General features: G+C 46.6%; 1 protein-coding gene across 1 annotated transcript in view; it reads right to left on the bottom strand.

Moving 5' to 3' along the window:
* PI16 (peptidase inhibitor 16) overlaps positions 1–9,637 on the bottom strand; it is a 211,818-nt gene extending 202,181 nt beyond the window's left edge. Inside the window, exon 1 of the mRNA XM_075332328.1 lies at positions 9,445–9,637. Within this exon, the coding sequence (XP_075188443.1) occupies positions 9,445–9,606 (162 nt within the window). The 5' untranslated portion in view covers positions 9,607–9,637. The remainder of the gene's footprint in view (positions 1–9,444) is intronic.
* Positions 9,638–23,164: the final 13,527 nt, after the last annotated feature.

Genomic DNA, 23,164 nt, shown 5'->3' with positions numbered 1-23,164 from the left:
TGCAGGTAACCGCGGCCAGGACTGGTTTTACAGGAGATTTCTCCCGTAGCCAGTCTGACGCTGCTTACCTAAAAACTCACATAGCACCCGCATGACGCTCACATGTCATACGGATGCTATGTGAGGAAAAAAACACACACCGTACGCAGATCACACGCAGGACACACGCAGGACACACGCAGGACACACGCAGGATACTCGACTCACATTTTGAGCCCCCATGCCCCACATGAGCCCCACATTGGAGAAGAGTCCTAAGGCCTCTTCTCCACTAGCGTTTTTGTCCTGCAAATTCCCTCGCATTGAGAAACGGATTGCAATCATGCAAATGGTTTCCTATGAGGCTGTCTTCATTTCCCCGTTTTTTAAGGACTCTACACAGGCTCTCCATGAAATCGCAGCATGCTGCGATTTGATGCGATTCTCAGCTCTGTCACCCTCATGCAAGTCAGAATCCGGGTGGCACACTTGCATACCGGGTCAGACTGGCTACCGGAGGAATCTCCAGTAAAACCAGTCCTGGCCGCGGTTACCTGCACTGAACTGCACTGACCCCCGGAGCTGTCACCTGAGCTCCAGAGTGCAGCCTGAACAGCGAGCGCCGAGTGATGGATTCCCCGGCGATTGCTGTTCAGGTCAGCACAGCTGCAGACAGATCAGGCAGACGCTGAAGCTCAGATTACAGCTCTGGAGCTGAGTGCAGGTAACCCCGTCCAGGACTGGTTTTACAGGAGATTTCTCCCGTAGCCATTCTGACGCTGCTTACCTAAAAACTCACATAGCACCCGCATGACGCTCACATGTCATACGGATGCTATGTGAGGAAAAAAACACACACCGTACGCAGATCACACACAGATCACACGCAGGACACACGCAGGATACTCGACTCACATTTTGAGCCGAGTATCGCTGTGACTAAAAAAACGCTAGTGGAGAAGAGGCCTTAGGCTGGAAACACATTTGTGCGTGTAAAATCGGTCCGAGTCTCATGCTAGAAAGTAGCATGAGCTCTGTTCACGTTATGATCAGTGTGCAATGCAACTGCACTGCGATCCTGGGATTTTTCTCATGATTGCAGTGCGTGTGCAATACGTGTTTGATGCATATGGGATCCGTTTTTACTATGTCATCTGCCATTCAGCTCTGCTACATGGCCGCTGACAGCAGACACAGACAGAGCCGCACGATCAGAATGAAGTCGGATGAACTTTGAGCTCTGTCTGTGTGTCATGGCCTCATTTGCGGTCACCAGGGAAGGTCTCTCTGGTGACCGTAAATCCCCTGAGTAACTAAAGTGATCAGCGCTATCAGCGGTGCCATCACTGAGGTTACCCGCGGCCACAGCTGAAGTCCTCCAGCTGAGATCTGTGGCCGCTGATAGCGCAACTCACTTCAGTCGCTGCGGGGAGCTCACAGAGAGCGGTCGTGTTCTGTGACTGCTCTCTGTCATCTTCTGATGTAGCAGAGCTGAAAGCGTCGTGGGACCTCTGTGGATTACGTCGGACATGGAAGGGTATTTGGGGACTTGAATAAAGTGGTGAAAGAGGGTGGTTTTTTTTTGTTATTCATTTCGAATAAAGTATTTTTTGGTGTATGTCTTCATTTTCTTTATCTTACAGGTTAATCATGGAAGGTATCTTGGGGAGACGCCTGCCATGATTAATCTAGGGCTTAGTGGCAGCTATGGGCTGCTGCCATTAACTCCTTATTACCTCGATTGCCACCACACCAGGGCAAATCGGGCTGGCCGGGTACAGTCCCAGGACTGTCGCATCTAATGGATGCGGCAATTCCGGGCGGCTGCTGGCTGATATTGTTAGGGTGGGGGGCTCCCCATAACGTGGTCCTCCCCGTATTGACAATACCAGCCTCCTGCCGTATGGCTTTACCCTGGCTGGTATCAAAATTGGGGGGGAACCGCACGCTGGTCTTTTTTAATGATTTATTTAAATTTACTGCACGATATAGACACGCCCACCGGCGGCTGTGATTGGTTGCAGTGAGACACATGTCACTCAACGTTGGGGTGTGTCTGACTGCAACCAATCATAGGCACTGGTGGGCGGGGAAAGCAGTGAATAATAGATAGAATAATGAGCGGCCGGCTTTTTCAAAAGAGTAAAAGCCACCGGAGCAGTGTGAACGCAGTGCAGCGCCGCGCCGGTGATCGGGGATCGGTGAGTATGAGAGAGGGGGGGGGAGAAGGATAGACCAACAGAGAGATGGACAGAGAGAGAGAGAGAGACCGACATAGACAGACCTCACTCATTTCCAGTGTTTTCTGCAACATGCGATAAATGTATTTCTAAAAACGGATGTCACTAGGATGGTGTGTGCTGTCCATGTGACATCCGTTTTTTTCACGCACCCATTGACTTTCATTGGAGTGACTCGCACGTGAGACTCACCAAAACGCAGCATGCTGCGATTTTTTTTCTCAGTCCAATTTGGACTGAGAAAAAAATAGCAAATGGGAGCTGCCTCATTGATTAACATGGGTCCGAGTGCAATGTGAGAATTTCTCGCATTGCACTCGTGCGAGTTAATCGCAAGTTTGAAGCCGGCCTTAAGGTCTAGCAGCCTTCAGGCACAGACAGCCCATGAGACTACAGGTCTGGTTATGTCCAGAACCACACCAAGAAGTGGAGGTATGTGAGGAGCCAGACCCGCCTGCCCCTCCGGCTGCTCGTAAAACCCAGCCCTCTTATGCCAGCACTACCTGCACTGGAGCTTACACCCGGGCTTACATTACAGAGGATAACCACCTCTGCAACACATACCTCCAATTGACTATATGACCAGCAGTCCTGTTACAATGTATATACCAGACTGTACCCAGGAGGGGATATATGTACACCAGGAGGGTCCCAGGATGGAGACATATATACAAGGATGGGGGACAAAGATACAAGCATGGGAAAGCTGGGTGAAAAGGGCTCTTTCCCTCAGCACCCAACTTTCCCATGCTCTGATATCAAGGGAAAGCTGGTTGCTGAGGTAAATATGTATAGCAGAGCATTGGAAAGCTGTGTGCTGAGGCAATGATATATAGCAAAGCATGGGAAAGCTGGGTGCTGAGGGACTGATGTACATCAGAGCATTGGGAAGCTGGGTGCTGAGGGAAAGATATATAGCAAAGCATGGGAAAGCTGGGTGCCGAGGACAAGATTGATATCAGAACATAGGAAACCTGGATGCTGATAGAACGAGGGATTTCAGAGCATCAGAAAGCTAGGTGCTGAGGAAAAGACCCAAGTGTCAGCGTCATTATCCCATACCCTGAATGTCAATGTAATTATCCCGTCTCCTGAATGTCAGTGTACGGTGGGGCTTTGTACAAATTTTGCAAGGGGGCCCATCGAACTCTAGTTCCGACATTCAGAAGTTCTCAAAATGGTGGCACAATTTGTGATTCGGGCCTTTATACAGGTGGGGTCACATGGTGCGCAGGCCAATCACAGCAATGGAAAGATACTGGGGAGGTACCGTGATAAAGAGGATAGAACAATTACAGCAAAAAAAGTACCTTAAAACATAACTTTTAATATATCCCTTTAAAAGGAAGCAAGGACCACCCTACCGCTGTTAAAATCTAATTGTCACTGCAAAGGATGCCATTATGTCGCTGCTCACCCTAATAAATTTAGGGGCTAGTGCACCCTATAACAGATGTAACAGATGGTATCCAGTCAATGTCTAAGGGGTACTTTGCACGCTAGTAGCTGATTGTAGCGATGCCGAGTGCAATAGTCCCCGCCCTGCGACGTTGCTCTGGCCGGCAAACCGCCTCCTTCCTAAGAGGGCGGGTCGTGCGGCGACACAGCGACGTCGCACGGCAGGCGGCCAATAGAAGCGGAGGGGCGGAGATGACCGGGACGTAAACATCCCGCCCACCTCCTTCCTTCCTCATTGCAGGCGGGACGCAGGTAAGGAGATGTTCCTCGCTCCTGCGGCTTCATACACAGCGATGTGTGCTGCCGCAGGAATGAGGAACAACATCATACCTGTCGCTGCCGCAACATTATGGAAATGACCGATGCTACACAGATCACCGATTTACGACGCTTTTGCGATCGTGTATCGTGCTTCCTAGCTTTACACGTTGCGACATCGTTACTGGCGCCGGATGTGCGTCACTTTCGATTTGACTCCGACGACATTGCAGTAGCGATGTCACAACGTGCAAAGTACCCCTAAGTCTGAATCATACAAAATAGAAAGGATTGATTCCAAAAACCCCCACATAAGGACTGTGCTCAATATTGATCTATGGAGCCACCAGAGACCAGGGTTACATTCATAGCAATATCCTTACCAATATAACTGGAACTCTCTCACCCGTTCTGGTGTATTCATTTCAAGCAGATAGAATTTTCATTATTATGGGCGTCTCCGCGGTCCCTCTACATCTGGACTCACGATCCCTTTAAATGAAATTTCTCCCAACGCGTTTCATATATCTTATAATCTTCAGGGGTGTTAGAGTGCAGGCCCCTATTTCAGTGAGCCCCACATAGATAAACAGGCGCACTGAGGAATCGTGCTGTCGCCGCCTGCTTTACACGTTGCAATTTCGCATACGATATCGTATGCGATTTGCAATGCCCCCATCGTATGTGCTGCACGTTCAATTTCTGGAATGTGCCGCACAAACGATTAGCCCCCGTCACACGTACTTACCCGTCCATACGACCTCGCTGTGGGCGGCGAACGTCCACTTCCTGGAGTGGAAGGGACGTTCGGCGTCACATCGACGTCACGCGGCAGCCGACCAATAGAAGCGGAGGGGCGGAGATGAGCAGGACGTAAACATCCCGCCCACCTCCTTCCTTCCGCATTCCCAGCGGGAGCCGTAGGAGGCAGGTAAGATCTGTTCATCTTTCCGGGGGTGTCACACACTGCGATGTGTGCTACCCCGGGTACGATGAACAACCTGACGTTCAATTCTAGAGAAAGGTACGATGTGTATGCGATGAACGTTTTACCGTTCAATCGCAATCGCACGTACCTGTCACACACTGCAATGTACCTTACAATGCCGGATGTGCGTCACTTACGACGTGACCCCGCCGACACATTGTAAGATACATTGCAGCGTGTAAAGCGGCCTTTAGACATTGACTGAATACAATCTGTTACATACATACGTTATAGGGTGCACTAGCCCCTAAATTTATTAGGGTGAGCAGCGACATAATGGCATCCCTAGCAGTGACAATTAGATTTTAACAGCGGTAGGGTGTTCCTTGCTTCCTTTTAAAGGGATATATTAAAAGTTATGTTTTAAGGTACTTTTTTGCTGTAATTGTTCATTCACAGCAATGCCATTACTTTACATGGCTGTGATGGGTCCCACAGATGAAACGCTTGTTAACTGGCCGCACTGCAGCCTTTCAGCAATCTTTACTCAGCTGCCAGACCAGAACAGGAAAGGCTGCTTTACACCAAACAATCTATCGTGCGATAGATCGTCGGGGTCACGGTTTTTGTGACGCACATTCGGCATCGCTGGCGACCTCGGCCTGTGTGACACCTCCTAGCGACGCAGTATCGCTCACAAATCGTGAGTCGTGTACTGCTCGCTAGGTTCCATAATATCGTTTAATTTAGTTGTTCATCATTTCCGGGGTAGCACACGTCGCTCCGTGTGACACCCCGGGAATGATGAACAGCAGCTCACCTGCGTCACGCGGCCGCCGGCGGCTATGTGAAGGAAGGAGGTTGGTGGGATGTTTACGTCCCGCTCATCTCTGCCCCTCCACTTCCATTGGCTGGCGTCCGTGTGACGTCGCTGTGACGCCGAACGTCCCTCCCACTCCCGGAAGTGGACGTTCACCGCCCACAGCGAGGTCGCACGAGAGGTAAGTACGTGTGACAGGGGTTACTGACTTTGTGCGACACGGGCAGCGATTTGCCCGTGACGCAAAAAGGACGGGGGCGGGTATGATCGATTGTGAAATCGCACAATCGGTCGTACCATGTAAAGCAGTCTTAACATGGACTTCCGTTTCGAAGTCTCTGTTTGGAGGAGTCACCGAACGCTGGTTCTCCTGTATGAACACAGAACGTTACCGTTCGGGTTCGCTCAGCACTACTTATGATGAGCAAAACCAGTGAACGGTCTCAAGACCTTCACAACCTTATTGTTGCAGTATACAGATGACATTGGTTACAGAAGAATTGCTAAACTACTGAAGTCTCCGTTGACTGTTGGGACATAATCCGGAAGTGGAAAGAGCATCATTTCACCATAAACCGGCCATGACTAGGTGCTCCCTGCAAGATTTCACACGGAAGAGTGAGAAGAATTATCAAGAAAGTTGTCCAAGAGCCGAGGACACCCGTGGAGATCTACAGAAAGACCTGGAACCAGCAGGTACAATTGTTTCACAGAAAACAATCAGTAATGCACTCATCCTCCTAAGTCCAGAGGCATCTTATCTTTTTCTGCCCATCACTCCGTGTCACCTGAGGTCTTCACCATAGCAATCCCTTCAGATGTCACATCTCTTTTCCGTCCATCACGCCGTATTAGACCCCCTTCCATATAAAAACTAGTACGTCTGGTATGGTCTGTTTTGACCATGTGTTCATTTTTTTTCACCCATCCCTGTGTACATTGTGTCATACGTGTTTTTCTGGTGTGGAAATATAAAATGAACTGACAAACTTCTATATCAAAGTTAAACATGTACAGCACGCGGATGTCACACGGATAGCTGACATATACCATCCGTGTGCTGTGCGTGTTCACACGAGCCAATAGACTAGTATTGGCCCTTTTCATCTGTGCTGACAGAAAATAACGGCCATGTCTCCATGTGGATCACACGGACATGTGCGCGGCATCGAAAAGTATAGTCTGTACGTGTGGCATCCATGAAAAAAAAATGTCAAACGTATGGATGCCACACGTACTGGAAACACTGATGTGTGAAGGAAGCCTAATGCACTGTATGTCTCCACCACAGATGTCCACCCAGATGCGTAATCACCTGTCTCCTCCTGTCCATCAGTTCATATTATATGAGGTCTCCACCACAGATGTCCACCCAGATGTGTAATCACCTGTCTCCTCCTGTCCATCAATTCATATTATATGAGGTCTCCACCACAGATGTCCACCCAGATGCGTAATCACCTGTCTCCTCCTGTCCATCAGTTCATATTATATGAGGTCTCCACCACAGATGTCCACCCAGATGCGTAATCACCTGTCTCCTCCTGTCCATCAGTTCATATTATATGAGGTCTCCACCACAGATGTCTACCCAGATGCGTAATCACCTGTCTCCTCCTGTCCATCAGTTCATATTATATAAGGTCTCCACCACAGATGTCCACCCAGATGTGTAATCACCTGTCTCCTCCTGTCCATCAATTCATATTATATGAGGTCTCCACCACAGATGTCTACCCAGATGCATAATCACCTGTCTCCTCCTGTCCATCAGTTCATATTATATGAGGTCTCCACCACAGATGTCCACCCAGATGCGTAATCACCTGTCTCCTCCTGTCCATCAGTTCATATTATATGAGGTCTCCACCACAGATGTCCACCCAGATGCGTAATCACCTGTCTCCTCCTGTCCATCAGTTCATATTATATGAGGTCTCCACCACAGATGTCTACCCAGATGCGTAATCACCTGTCTCCTCCTGTCCATCAGTTCATATTATATAAGGTCTCCACCACAGATGTCCACCCAGATGCGTAATCACCTGTCTCCTCCTGTCCATCAGTTCATATTATATGAGGTCTCCACCACAGATGTCTACCCAGATGCGTAATCACCTGTCTCCTCCTGTCCATCAGTTCATATTATATGAGGTCTCCACCACAGATGTCCACCCAGATGTGTAATCACCTGTCTCCTCCTGTCCATCAATTCATATTATATGAGGTCTCCACCACAGATGTCCACCCAGATGCGTAATCACCTGTCTCCTCCTGTCCATCAGTTCATATTATATGAGGTCTCCACCACAGATGTCTACCCAGATGTGTAATCACCTGTCTCCTCCTGTCCATCACTTCATATTATATAAGGTCTCCACCACAGATGTCCACCCAGATGTGTAATCACCTGTCTCCTCCTGTCCATCAATTCATATTATATGAGGTCTCCACCACAGATGTCTACCCAGATGCGTAATCACCTGTCTCCTCCTGTCCATCAGTTCATATTATATGTCTCCACCACAGATGTCCACCCAGATGTGTAATCACCTGTCTCCTCCTGTCCATCAGTTCATATTATATGAGGTCTCCACCACAGATGTCTACCCAGATGCGTAATCACCTGTCTCCTCCTGTCCATCACTTCATATTATATGTCTCCACCACAGATGTCCACCCAGATGCGTAATCACCTGTCTCCTCCTGACCATCAGTTCATATTATATGAGGTCTCCACCACAGATGTCCACCCAGATGCGTAATCACCTGTCTCCTCCTGTCCATCAGTTCATGTTATATGAGGTCTCCACCACAGATGTCCACCCAGATTCATCATCACCCTTCTCTTTCCATCCATCAGTCCATGTCATGTGAGGCTTTCAACCAATGCTGGACACTTAGATGCATCACAACTTGCCCCTTCCAGTCGATCACTCCATGTCATTTGAGGTCTCTGCCATAGCCACCCACCCAGATGCATAATCACCTGTCTCCTCCTGTCCATCAGTTCATATTATATGAGGTCTCCACCAAAGATGTCCACCCAGATGCTTAATCACCTGTCTCCTCCTGTCCATCAGTTCATATTATATGAGGTCTCCACCACAGATGTCTACCCAGATGCGTAATCACCTGTCTCCTCCTGTCCATCAGTTCATATTATATGAGGTCTCCACCACAGATGTCCACCCAGATTCATCTTCACGCTTCTCTTTCCATCCATCAGTCCATGTCATGTGAGGCTTCCAACCAATGCTGGACACTCAGATGCATCACAACTTGCCCCTTCCAGTCGATCACTCCATGTCATTTGAGGTCTCTGCCATAGCCACCCACCCAGATGCATAATCACCTGTCTCTGCCAATCCACTAATCCATGTCAGATGAGATCTTATCCATAACTGCCCAGATTCATCATCATCACCTGACTTTTCCCTTTCATTATTCCATGTCACGTGAAGCCTCCACCATATCTACTCACCAAGATGCATAGTCACCTGTCTCTTTCCTTCCAAAACGCCATCCCATGCAAGGTTTCCAGCATGTATGTCCTGGGATGCACTGTCTCCACCTGTTCATCAGGTCATGTCATGCTCCCAGATGCATCATTACCCATCTATCACTCCATGTCATGTGAGCTCTCCTCTATATTTATATTTGTCCCCTCATGCATCCTCACAAGTCTCTTTGCTTCTATGACTGACTGTCATGCACCAGGACATTGTGGGGGTCATTATTCCCAGAGGTGTCTATCTTACCAGAGCCTTCATGTCAGCAGCTTGTGGATCTTCCCTGGAGCGGTAGTAGTTATGCTTCTCCACGATAGTCTTCTTCTCTTCGTCGGTCAGTGCTGTGATCAGGTGAACCAGGTAGAGCAGCAGGACCTGGAGCTCTTGCATCCTGTATCCTCTGGGCCACATGCTGTGGAGGCTCAGGATGTGTGAGGCTAAGTAAGGCCTGACAGTATGATCCTACACAAAGGAGTCAGAGACTATAAAGTTTGTGGCAGGGTGGAACGCCCGACATTACTCCACCCGCTGATGTATTATGCTGGAAGCAGAATTATTGTGTTAGGGACCAGGGACTGGGCAGAGCCGGAGAACCGAGCATGCAGCCAGGGATTAATATCACGGCTGTAAAAGTTTATGTCCCTCTATATAATGTATATTAACTATTTCACAGGCTGCATCCCCTGGCCTGGTGCACATACTGCAATGATCTCTACAGCTGCCCCACAGTTAACCCTTTGATAAGCACAGACCATACAATTTCCCTCAGGCGACCGGCCCTTGCCACAGATGGAATTTTACTAGTAAATGCTGTACATATGTTCTTCAGTGTTAATTATGATGTAAGGAGGTGTTAGAGAAAGTTCCGGGCTCTGTACTAGGCTTCTCACAGCTGCAAAAACACCAAAACCCATTTACAGACCCTGTCTCTAGTAAGACATCTAATGAAAGTAGAGGGGATGGAGACAACATAAGTAGATTCTGGCCATGATCATGGTAGATCTGACGGCCAAACTCATATAGAAGCCAAGAGGCTCCAGAGCTTTGGTTACCATGGCCCGAGGGCCGCTAACACTGAGAAGAGATCACAAGAGTCAAAGCTGTCACTTTCCATTTCTTGGAGAAATTCCCATCCTTGGTGAGGGTGTTTTTCTCATGTTTACATTATGTGAAGGGAGAAATGTTCTTGAAAAACGTAATTCTAAGCAGAAATTCTTACAGAACAACGCAATTATATAAGGACTTGATATTCCGTATGCTGGAAGAAATATAATCCAAACGTTCAGGTTTCTTGCTGAAGGACATCAATGAAGGTTAAAATCCAGCTTATTCAATAAATAGAATTTTTACACCTCACGTCTCTGAAGATTAATCCTGGAATATAGACTTTTATGATACTTTATTTGAAGAAATAAATCTAGAGTGAGGGCGCTAAGAAACATCTAGAGAAGTCAGAGAAATTCTGGTAGAAGATAAAGTTGTGGAGGATCAACCTATCCAACTAATCACAGAATAGTGCAGCCAAGGCACTGAGACCTGGGCTGTGATCTATAATCAGGTGCTAGATTAGATTTACTCCAAGAAGAAGAAGAAACACAGAGACCTGGGCTGTGATCTATAATCAGGTAATAGATTAGATTTACTCCAAGGAGAAGAAGAAACACAGAGACCTGGGCTGTGATCTATAATCAGGTGCTAGATTAGATTTACTCCATGGAGAAGAAGAAACACAGAGACCTGGGCTGTGATCTATAATCAGGTCCTAGATTAGATTTACTCCAAGGAGAAGAAGAAACACAGACCTGGGCTGTGATCTATAATCAGGTCCTAGATTAGATTTACTCCAAGGAGAAGAAGACACACAGAGACCTGGGCTGTGATCTATAATCAGGTCCTAGATTAGATTTACTCCAAGGAGAAGAAGACACACTGAGACCTGGGCTGTGATCTATAATCGGGTGCTAGATTAGATTTACTCCATGGAGAAGAAGAAACACAGAGACCTGGGCTGTGATCTATAATCAGGTCCTAGATTAGATTTACTCCAAGGAGAAGAAGAAACAGAGACCTGGGCTGTGATCTATAATCAGGTGCTAGATTAGATTTACTCCAAGGAGAAGAAGAAACACAGAGACCTGGGCTGTGATCTATAATCAGGTCCTAGATTAGATTTACTCCAAGGAGAAGAAGAAACAGAGACCTGGGCTGTGATCTATAATCAGGTGCTAGATTAGATTTACTCCATGGAGAAGAAGACACACTGAGACCTGGGCTGTGATCTATAATCAGGTCCTAGATTAGATTTACTCCAAGTAGAAGAAGAAACAGAGACCTGGGCTGTGATCTATAATCAGGTGCTAGATTAGATTTACTCCAAGGAGAAGAAGAAACACAGAGACATGGGCTGTGATCTATAATCAGGTGCTAGATTAGATTTACTCCAAGAAGAAGAAGAAACACAGAGACCTGGGCTGTGATCTATAATCAGGTACTAGATTAGATTTACTCCAAGGAGAAGAAGAAACACAGAGACCTGGGCTGTGATCTATAATCAGGTGCTAGATTAGATTTACTCCAAGGAGAAAAAGACACACAGAGACCTGGGCTGTGATCTATAATCGGGTGCTAGATTAGATTTACTCCATGGAGAAGAAGAAACACAGAGACCTGGGCTGTGATCTATAATCAGGTCCTAGATTAGATTTACTCCAAGGAGAAGAAGAAACAGAGACCTGGGCTGTGATCTATAATCAGGTGCTAGATTAGATTTACTCCAAGGAGAAGAAGAAACACAGAGACCTGGGCTGTGATCTATAATCAGGTCCTAGATTAGATTTACTCCAAGGAGAAGAAGAAACAGAGACCTGGGCTGTGATCTATAATCAGGTGCTAGATTAGATTTACTCCAAGGAGAAGAAGACACACTGAGACCTGGGCTGTGATCTATAATCAGGTGCTAGATTAGATTTACTCCAAGAAGAAGAAGACACACTGAGACCTGGGCTGTGATCTATAATCAGGTGCTAGATTAGATTTACTCCATGGAGAAGAAACACAGAGACCTGGGCTGTGATCTATAATCAGGTCCTAGATTAGATTTACTCCAAGTAGAAGAAGAAACAGAGACCTGGGCTGTGATCTATAATCAGGTGCTAGATTAGATTTACTCCAAGGAGAAGAAGAAACACAGAGACCTGGGCTGTGATCTATAATCAGGTCCTAGATTAGATTTACTCCAAGGAGAAGAAGAAACAGAGACCTGGGCTGTGATCTATAATCAGGTGCTAGATTAGATTTACTCCAAGAAGAAGAAGAAACACAGAGACCTGGGCTGTGATCTATAATCAGGTGCTAGATTAGATTTACTCCAAGGAGAAGAAGAAACACAGAGACCTGGGCTGTGATCTATAATCAGGTAATAGATTAGATTTAGTCCAAGGAGAAGAAGAAACAGAGACCTGGGCTGTGATCTATAATCAGGTCCTAGATTAGATTTACTCCAAGGAGAAGAAGACACACTGAGACCTGGGCTGCGATCTATAATCAGGTGCTAGATTCGATTTACTCCAAGGAGAAGACACACTGAGACCTGGGCTGTGATCTATAATCAGGTCCTAGATTAGATTTACTCCAAGGAGAAGAAGACACACTGAGACCTGGGCTGTGATCTATAATCAGGTGCTAGATTAGATTTACTCCAAGGAGAAGAAGAAACAGAGACCTGGGCTGTGATCTATAATCAGGTGGTAGATTAGATTTACTCCAAGGAGAAGAAGAAACACAGAGACCTGGGCTGTGATCTATAATCAGGTGCTAGATTAGATTTACTCCATGGAGAAGAAGAAACACAGACCTGGGCTGTGATCTATAATCAGGTCCTAGATTAGATTTACTCCAAGGAGAAGAAGAAACAGAGACCTGGGCTGTGATCTATAATCAGGTCCTAGATTAGATTTACTCCAAGGAGAAGAAGACACACTGAGACCTGGGCTGTGATCTATAATCAGGTCCTAGATTAGATTTACTCACAGCAAAAAAGAGGGCAACCAGTCCAGTTAGCCCAGGCCAACACATCTAATGCACCAACAGGATGCAGACAAACCTCTCAACATGATGGACACTTCACAGGTGCAAGGTAAATTGCACACTAGTGGCGCGCATAGGGCACTGTTCACACTCGTATGCGCATGGTGTCCAGCCAGCAACCTATTATCACGCCCTTACTATTAGGTTAGGCGGGTTACCCGGACACTACTCACTGCAGCACACAAGGGACAGAGACTCCACTATGCACGGCCGTATTAAGAGGCCCAGCTGCACCCCGTGTTAAAAAAAGGTGCAAAAAATATATTTCAAATATATATAAGGTATTAGTTAGTAAATTGGCCAATGTACATAAGCCCACAATCCTCATCACGGATCCTCATGCTTGTGGGTCCCTACACTAATAAATATCAAAAAATAGCAACAGAAAGAGGAGATAAAAATTCCTCCAAAAATTTAATATACTCACAGCAAAAAAGAGGGCAACCAGTCCAGTTAGCCCAGGCCAACACATCTAATGCACCAACAGGATGCAGACAAACCTCTCAACATGATGGACAATTCACAGGTGCAAGGTAAATTGCACACTAGTGGCGCGCATAGGGCACTGTTCACACTCGTATGCGCATGGTATCCAGGCAGCAACCTATTATCACGCCCTTACTATTAGGTTAGGCGGGTTACCCGGACACTACTCACTGCAGCACACAAGGGACAGAGACTCCACTATGCATGGCCGTATTAAGAGGCCCAGCTGTGAGTATATTAAATTATATATTTGAAATATATTTTTTGCACCTTTTTTTAACACGGGGTGCAGCTGGGCCTCTTAATTCGGCCGTGCATAGTGGAGTCTCTGTCCCTTGTGTGCTGCAGTGAGTAGTGTCCGGGTAACCCGCCTAACCTAATAGTAAGGGCGTGATAATAGGTTGCTGGCTGGACACCATGCGCATACGAGTGTGAACAGTGCCCTATGCGCGCCACTAGTGTGCAATTTACCTTGCACCTGTGAAGTGTCCATCATGTTGAGAGGTTTGTCTGAATCCTGTTGGTGCATTAGATGTGTTGGCCTGGGCTAACTGGACTGGTTGCCCTCTTTTTTGCTGTGAGTATATTAAATTTTTAGAGGAGTTTTTATCTCCTCTTTCTGTTGCTATTCCTAGATTAGATTTACTCCAAGGAGAAGAAGAAACAGAGACCTGGGCTGTGATCTATAATCAGGTGCTAGATTAGATTTACTCCAAGAAGAAGAAGACACACTGAGACCTGGGCTGTGATCTATAATCAGGTCCTAGATTAGATTTACTCCATGGAGAAGAAGAAACACAGAGACCTGGGCTGTGATCTATAATCAGGTCCTAGATTAGATTTACTCCAAGGAGAAGAAGAAACAGAGACCTGAGCTGTGATCTATAATCAGGTGCTAGATTAGATTTACTTCAAGGAGAAGAAGAAACACAGAGACCTGGGCTGTGATCTATAATCAGGTCCTAGATTAGATTTACTCCAAGGAGAAGAAGAAACAGAGACCTGGGCTGTGATCTATAATCAGGTCCTAGATTAGATTTACTCCAAGGAGAAGAAGACACACTGAGACCTAGGCTGTGATCTATAATCAGGTGCTAGATTAGATTTACTCCAAGAAGAAGAAGACACACTGAGACCTGGGCTGTGATCTATAATCAGGTGCTAGATTAGATTTACTCCATGGAGAAGAAGAAACACAGAGACCTGGGCTGTGATCTATAATCAGGTCCTAGATTAGATTTACTCCAAGGAGAAGAAGAAACAGAGACCTGAGCTGTGATCTATAATCAGGTGCTAGATTAGATTTACTCCAAGGAGAAGAAGAAACACAGAGACCTGGGCTGTGATCTATAATCAGGTCCTAGATTAGATTTACTCCAAGGAGAAGAAGAAACAGAGACCTGGGCTGTGATCTATAATCAGGTCCTAGATTAGATTTACTCCAAGGAGAAGAAGACACACTGAGACCTGGGCTGTGATCTATAATCAGGTGCTAGATTAGATTTACTCCAAGGAGAAGACACACTGAGACCTGGGCTGTGATCTATAATCAGGTCCTAGATTAGATTTACTCCAAGGACAGGAAGAAACAGAGACCTGGGCTGTGATCTATAATCAGGTGCTAGATTAGATTTACTCCAAGGAGAAGAAGAAACACAGAGACCTGGGCTGTGATCTATAATCAGGTCCTAGATTAGATTTACTCCAAGGAGAAGAAGAAACACAGACCTGGGCTGTGATCTATAATCAGGTGGTAGATTAGATTTACTCCAAGGAGAAGAAGAAACACAGAGACCTGGGCTGTGATCTACAATCAGGTGCTAGATTAGATTTACTCCATGGAGAAGAAGAAACACAGACCTGGGCTGTGATCTATAATCAGGTCCTAGATTAGATTTACTCCAAGGAGAAGAAGAAACAGAGACCTGGGCTGTGATCTATAATCAGGTCCTAGACTAGATTTACTCCAAGGAGAAGAAGAAACAGAGACCTGGGCTGTGATCTATAATCAGGTGCTAGATTAGATTTACTCCAAGGAGAAGAAGACACACTGAGACCTAGGCTGTGATCTATAATCAGGTGCTAGATTAGATTTACTCCAAGAAGAAGAAGACACACTGAGACCTGGGCTGTGATCTATAATCAGGTGCTAGATTAGATTTACTCCATGGAGAAGAAGAATCACAGAGACCTGGGCTGTGATCTATAATCAGGTCCTAGATTAGATTTACTCCAAGGAGAAGAAGAAACAGAGACCTGAGCTGTGATCTATAATCAGGTGCTAGATTAGATTTACTCCAAGGAGAAGAAGAAACACAGAGACCTGGGCTGTGATCTATAATCAGGTCCTAGATTAGATTTACTCCAAGGAGAAGAAGAAACAGAGACCTGGGCTGTGATCTATAATCAGGTGCTAGATTAGATTTACTCCAAGAAGAAGAAGAAACACAGAGACCTGGGCTGTGATCTATAATCAGGTGCTAGATTAGATTTACTCCAAGGAGAAGAAGAAACGCAGAGACCTGGGCTGTGACCTATAATCAGGTCCTAGATTAGATTTACTCCAAGGAGAAGAAGAAACAGAGACCTGGGCTGTGATCTATAATCAGGTCCTAGATTAGATTTACTCCAAGGAGAAGAAGACACACTGAGACCTGGGCTGTGATCTATAATCAGGTCCTAGATTAGATTTACTCCAAGGAGAAGAAGACACACTGAGACCTGGGCTGTGATCTATAATCAGGTGCTAGATTAGATTTACTCCAAGGAGAAGACACACTGAGACCTGGGCTGTGATCTATAATCAGGTCCTAGATTAGATTTACTCCAAGGACAGGAAGAAACAGAGACCTGGGCTGTGATCTATAATCAGGTGCTAGATTAGATTTACTCCAAGGAGAAGAAGAAACACAGACACCTGGGCTGTGATCTATAATCAGGTCCTAGATTAGATTTACTCCAAGGAGAAGAAGAAACACAGACCTGGGCTGTGATCTGTAATCAGGTCCTAGATTAGAATTACTCCAAGGAGAAGAAGAAACACAGAGACCTGGGCTGTGATCTATAATCAGGTCCTAGATTAGATTTACTCCAAGGAGAAGAAGACACACTGAGACCTGGGCTGTGATCTATAATCAGGTGCTAGATTAGATTTACTCCATGGAGAAGAAGAAACAGAGACCTGGGCTGTGATCTATAATCAGGTCCTAGATTAGATTTACTCCAAGGAGAAGAAGAAACAGAGACCTGGGCTGTGATCTATAATCAGGTGCTAGATTAGACTTACTCCAAGGAGAAGAAGAAACACAGAGACCTGGGCTGTGATCTATAATCAGGTCCTAGATTAGATTTACTCCAAGGAGAAGAAGACACACTGAGACCTGGGCTGTGATCTATAATCAGGTGCTAGATTAGATTTACTCCATGGAGAAGAAGAAACACAGAGACCTGGGCTGTAATCTATAATCAGGTCCTAGATTAGATTTACTCCAAGGAGAAGAAGACACACTGAGACCTGGGCTGTGATCTATAAATCAGGTCCTAGATTAGATTTACTCCAAGGAGAAGACGACACACAGAGAGTAAAGGCCGCTTTACACACTGCGATATCGGTACCAATATCGCCAGCGTGCGTTCCCGCCCCCATCAGTTGTGCGACACGGGCAAATCTCTGCCTGTGTCACACAACATCGCCCGGACCCGTCACACTACTTACCTTCCCTGCGACGTCGCTGTGACCGGCGAACCGCCTCTTTTCTAAGAGGGCGGTTCGTTCAGTGTCACAGCGACGTCACAGCAGCGTCACTGAACCGCCGCCCAATAGAAGCGGAGGGGCGGAGATGAGCGGGACAAACATCCCGCCCACCTCCTTCCTTCCGCATTGTGGCCAGGAGGCAGGTAAGGAGAGCTTCTTCGTTCCTGCGGTGTCACACGTACCGATGTGTGCTGCCGCAGGAACGAGGAACAACTTTGCACGTTTTTGCGACGATGTAAAATCGATCATAGGTGTCACGCAACGGCATTACTAAAGTGACCGGATGTGCGTCACAAATTCCGTGACCCCAACGAGATCACTTGAGCGATGTCGCAGTGTGTGAAGCCCGCTTAAGTCTATCTCCATCTATGCCATTGACTCAGTACTGCTTGCTACATCTATGCCAGACATGGATGGTACATAATACAGTTAGGTCCAGAAATATTTGGACAGTGACACAAGTTTTGTTATTTTAGCTGTTTACAAAAACATGTTCAGAAATACAATTATATATATAATATGGGCTGAAAGTGCACACTCCCAGCTGCAATATGAGAGTTTTCACATCCAAATCGGAGAAAGGGTTTAGGAATCATAGCTCTGTAATGCATAGCCTCCTCTTTTTCAAGGGACCAAAAGTAATTGGACAAGGGACTCTAAGGGCTGCAATTAACTCTGAAGGCGTCTCCCTCGTTAACCTGTAATCAATGAAGTAGTTAAAAGGTCTGGGGTTGATTACAGGTGTGTGGTTTTGCATTTGGAAGCTGTTGCTGTGACCAGACAACATGTGGTCTAAGGAACTCTCAATTGAGGTGAAGCAGAACATCCTGAGGCTGAAAAAAAAGAAAAAATCCATCAGAGAGATAGCAGACATGCTTGGAGTAGCAAAATCAACAGTCGGGTACATTCTGAGAAAAAGGAATTGACTGGTGAGCTTGGGAACTCAAAAAGGCCTGGGCGTCCACGGATGACAACAGTGGTGGATGATCGCCGCATACTTTCTTTGGTGAAGAAGAACCCGTTCACAACATCAACTGAAGTCCAGAACACTCTCAGTGAAGTAGGTGTATCTGTCTCTAAGTCACCAGTAAAGAGAAGACTCCATGAAAGTAAATACAAAGGGTTCACATCTAGATGCAAACCATTCATCAATTCCAAAAATAGATAGGCCAGAGTTACATTTGCTGAAAAACACCTCATGAAGCCAGCTCAGTTCTGGAAAAGTATTCTATGGACAGATGAGACAAAGATCAACCTGTACCAGAATGATGGGAAGAAAAAAGTTTGGAGAAGAAAGGGAACGGCACATGATCCAAGGCACACCACATCCTCTGTAAAACATGGTGGAGGCAACGTGATGGCATGGGCATGCATGGCTTTCAATGGCACTGGGTCACTTGTGTTTATTGATGACATAACAGCAGACAAGAGTAGCCGGATGAATTCTGAAGTGTACCGGGATATACTTTCAGCCCAGATTCAGCCAAATGCCACAAAGTTGATCGGACGGCGCTTCATAGTACAGATGGACAATGACCCCAAGCATACAGCCAAAGCTACCCAGGAGTTCATGAGTGCAAAAAAGTGGAACATTCTGCAATGGCCAAGTCAATCACCAGATCTTAACCCAATTGAGCATGCATTTCACTTGCTCAAATCCAGACTTAAGACGGAAAGACCCACAAACAAGCAAGACCTGAAGGCTGCGGCTGTAAAGGCCTGGCAAAGCATTAAGAAGGAGGAAACCCAGCGTTTGGTGATGTCCATGAGTTACAGACTTAAGGCAGTGATTGCCTCCAAAGGATTCGCAACAAAATATTGAAAATAAAAATATTTTGTTTGGGTTTGGTTTATTTGTCCAATTACTTTTGACCTCCTAAAATGTGGAGTGTTTGTAAAGAAATGTGACAATTCCTACAATTTCTATCAGATATTTTTGTTCAAACCTTCAAATTAAACGTTACAATCTGCACTTGAATTCTGTTGTAGAGGTTTCATTTCAAATCCAATGTGGTGGCATGCAGAGCCCAACTCGCCAAAATTGTGTCACTGTCCAAATATTTCTGGACCTAACTGTATATATGTGTGTGTGTGTGTGTATCATATACATATATATACACACACACATTATATCATATACATATACACACACATACATACATACATACATATATACATGCACACCGTGTGCTTCATACATTTTTTTCTATATAGATTATGTGTTTCATGTTGGACTGTTTTCCCTAATGTAGTAGGAAATAACACTTTTGAGATAGTGTGGACTCTTCTTGTCAGTAATATTTTCCGCTGATGATATGTTGATAATTTAGTTATATTTACCATGTGTTTATATGTAGACTTACCTAGAGAAAGGCTTGTCATAAGCCAAAACGTCGGGATTTGTCTATGGTTCTAGTGATCACACAATAAAGAGAAATTTTTGAAAGAATTTTTTTTTCATGATCACTCTTTATTTTGGAGTGTCAGATTATTCTATAGACTAATATAGGGAGGAGGCAGCTGCATATGGCAATTAGCAACCTGAGCTCTTAGGTCCTGCTCACCAGTCTGCAGGAATTAGGGCCATTTCACCGGATTGCCGGATCCGTCACACTCCAGTACAGTGTTAATACTGTACAATAGCATCACGGCAAGCTCCAGTTACATGCTCCGGTCACAAGACAGCATGTGACCGGAGGATGCCGCCATGCCATTGTACTGTATTACACTGTACTAGTGTGTGATGGATCTGGCAATCCGGCGAAATGCCGAATGTGTGAAACGGCCCTTAACTACGGCACAGCTGAAGATCAGGGAACCTGAAACAGCCGATGTCTGGCTCTGGTTGAAAACTCTAGAAGACTCATGCTGATTTTTAGACTCTGTGGTGTGAACAGAGTCTGGCGATGCCATGCCAGCAGGTATGTGCCAGTACCCAAGACCTATTCTCTGGGCAATAACCTACCAGTGTACAAGATACTGCAGTGAGCAACGCACCACCCTAGAGTCAATCACCTGAAACACCTCAAACTCTAGAGACCCATAGACCCATCAACCGAAACGGGGGTGGGGTTGGTTCAAGTTCCAGACCCCACAAATCTCTTTCAAAGAGATTTGTGGAATAACGTTATGGATTCTGTATAGTGCTGGTAAATCCAAACGATAGGCCAGAGGATTAATTATTGCAGAGATCTTGAAAGGACTAATTAAACGAGGTCCGAGCTTCAGAGTCGGCACCTTAAGCTTAATGTTCTTTGTGGACACCCACACCCAATCACCCACACACAGGTCCGGACCAGGCACACGTCCAGTCAGCCACACGTATATACCTAGAGCAGATGCTACGGATGTGCTGCTGATCTTTAGACCAAGTAGACGATAATACCAACCCTGCCTGACCCTCCTCCGGAACCCCAGAAGAGTGACCCTTATGTAAGGTACAAAACTGAGGGTGCTGCCCATGACTCGCCCACCCCAGGGCTATGGGACACCCGGTGCCGGGCCGGACTAGTCCGGTGGTAGTCAGTGGTGGCTGGGCCCGGCTCCGTGGCCCTGGTGGGTGTCAGTTGAATATGTGGCTGATGAGTTAGAGTTAATGTTCGTGACGCCACCTGTGGTATGCGGCTATTAAGCCGCCGCTGTTATGGGAGAACTCCGGGGTGATGTTATGACAGCTATGATGGTACTGCTCCCCACAGGTGGAGCGATGCCCCGGGATACCGTTGGTGCCCGTGAAAGTCTATGGTGTTGTGTGGCTAACACGGTGCAGGGCCGACAGGCGAGGAAAGAACCAGGCACAAACAACAGTCTCTTTACCTTTTCCTCTTTTACTCTGGGAACAGTCCAGTCCTGGGAGACCGTTACAGGTGGTGATGGGGATCCGGTCGGCCTGGAAGTACTTGGGATGATCTTTCTGGCCAGCTGAGTATGAGGCCTACTCCTGTACTTTGCTTTGTGATGATAGGACCCTGCTTCTCTGAATCCAGCAATGGCCCTCTTTGCTGCTGGGACCGATGGCACGTCCCTTCTTTCTGTAGGTGGCTGCGCAGACCCTCTCTCTGGTGCTTCTCCGCTGGAGTCCACACCGGGCCCTGATGCTGCAGCTGTACCTTGGATCTTTCTGGGCCAGGGGCTTGCAGCTCTCCTGCCCTTCGGACTCGGCTACCAGGGACGGATTTTATACCCTGGCAACCACAGACTCCGATGTCTGAGTCTCTCTGCTGCCTCTCAGCTATTCCTGCTTCTCTGGGCCAAGCTGCTCCAGCTCTAGGCCCCAGATTCACAGGACAGCTCACTCTGCGTCTGTTCACTTTCACTACTCCCTTCAGACTGACTCCACTTCCTCCCTCTGGTCAGGTAGAGGAAGGCTCCCTGGAATTCCAGGTTCAGAGCTCCCCCTGCTGGCCGGAGGGAGAACTGTGTTGGGTGTTAAACCTGCTGGCCAATGGATCTCCCAATTACCTCCAGGCTCAGCATTAACCCTTTGGGAGGGCAATGCTGTTGTGGCGACCAGGTCCTAGGGCGCCACACTCCCCCTTAGTTAAATTCAGTACTCCCGGACTGTGGAAACAAAACATAACATGTCATACATTTCATCCCAATATGGGAGGCACATTCTCTTTAACGTTACAACTTCAGACAGTACTATAAGAGTCCAGTGTGGCTCCCTGCCGGGTGTCCATTACACTGCTCCATGGGGGACCCGCCGCGATCAAACCCCCAACGTAGGCTCTGGGCGTGCGTCAGAGCATTGATGACCCCACTCTATGCACGCCGGACGGGTTTTTCTTCAGGGGTGTTGAGCACACTGGTGCTAACTATAAACAATTTAGGTGTTGGCCACCCATAGTCCAGTGGCCCAATTGTCCAATTTCGCAATCACAAAAAAAAACATTTTGTACACGACATTACAGACTTTTCACATAACTATTTACATTCTAATAAATACTCTTTCTTTATATAGTTGATTCCCTATACCTTAGAGGGGGTTGTCCCCGAGTGCTGCGTTGAGACCTGCGTAGCTCTGGTGTTTGTCCCTGACTACTTAGTGTGTCTCCTATCTCAGCACTACCGGTAGGCCTAACCCCGATAGGTATGCATGATGATTGCCTATGTGGTCTAGGAGTCGCCAAGGGTATGACAGGTTCACCACTGACAGGGGGTTGATCCTCCTGTTCCACTGCTGGCGTGTCACCGCGTGTCGGGGCGGACGGTTCTTTGGGTGGATCCGGAACCTGTTCTGTTTCTGGCTCGACCAACTGTGGGAACGTCAGGACCGGTACCACTACGGCACCATTTATGCGGGTCCAAGTCTTGGGGAATTTGCCGAGGATCGTTTGTATCATCTCTTCCCCTTCTTCTCGAACTTCCTCCACTTCCCTTTGAACTTTGCACCGCTCAGGGCACGTCTTCAGGCGGTCTCTGGATATTGCTTGACAAGTCTTGCCTTCGTCCTTGCTTATGAGGCACACCTTACTGTTGTCAAAGTTGGAGGGGATAATGGTGTAGGGCTCGTTCTCCCACTGATCATCCAATTTATGCGTCCTCCGCTTCTTCTTGAGGACTTGTTCTCCAGGTGCTAAGGGAGTTGCTTGGGCCGTTTGATTGTACTGCTGCTCTTGTCTTGTTCTGGCTTGAGACAGG

The sequence above is a fragment of the Anomaloglossus baeobatrachus genome, chromosome 1 (genome assembly GCF_048569485.1).
Source record: "Anomaloglossus baeobatrachus isolate aAnoBae1 chromosome 1, aAnoBae1.hap1, whole genome shotgun sequence".
NCBI lineage: Eukaryota > Metazoa > Chordata > Amphibia > Anura > Aromobatidae > Anomaloglossus > Anomaloglossus baeobatrachus.
Note: the sequence above shows the minus strand (reverse complement) of the source record. Positions and strands in the feature narration are given on the sequence as shown.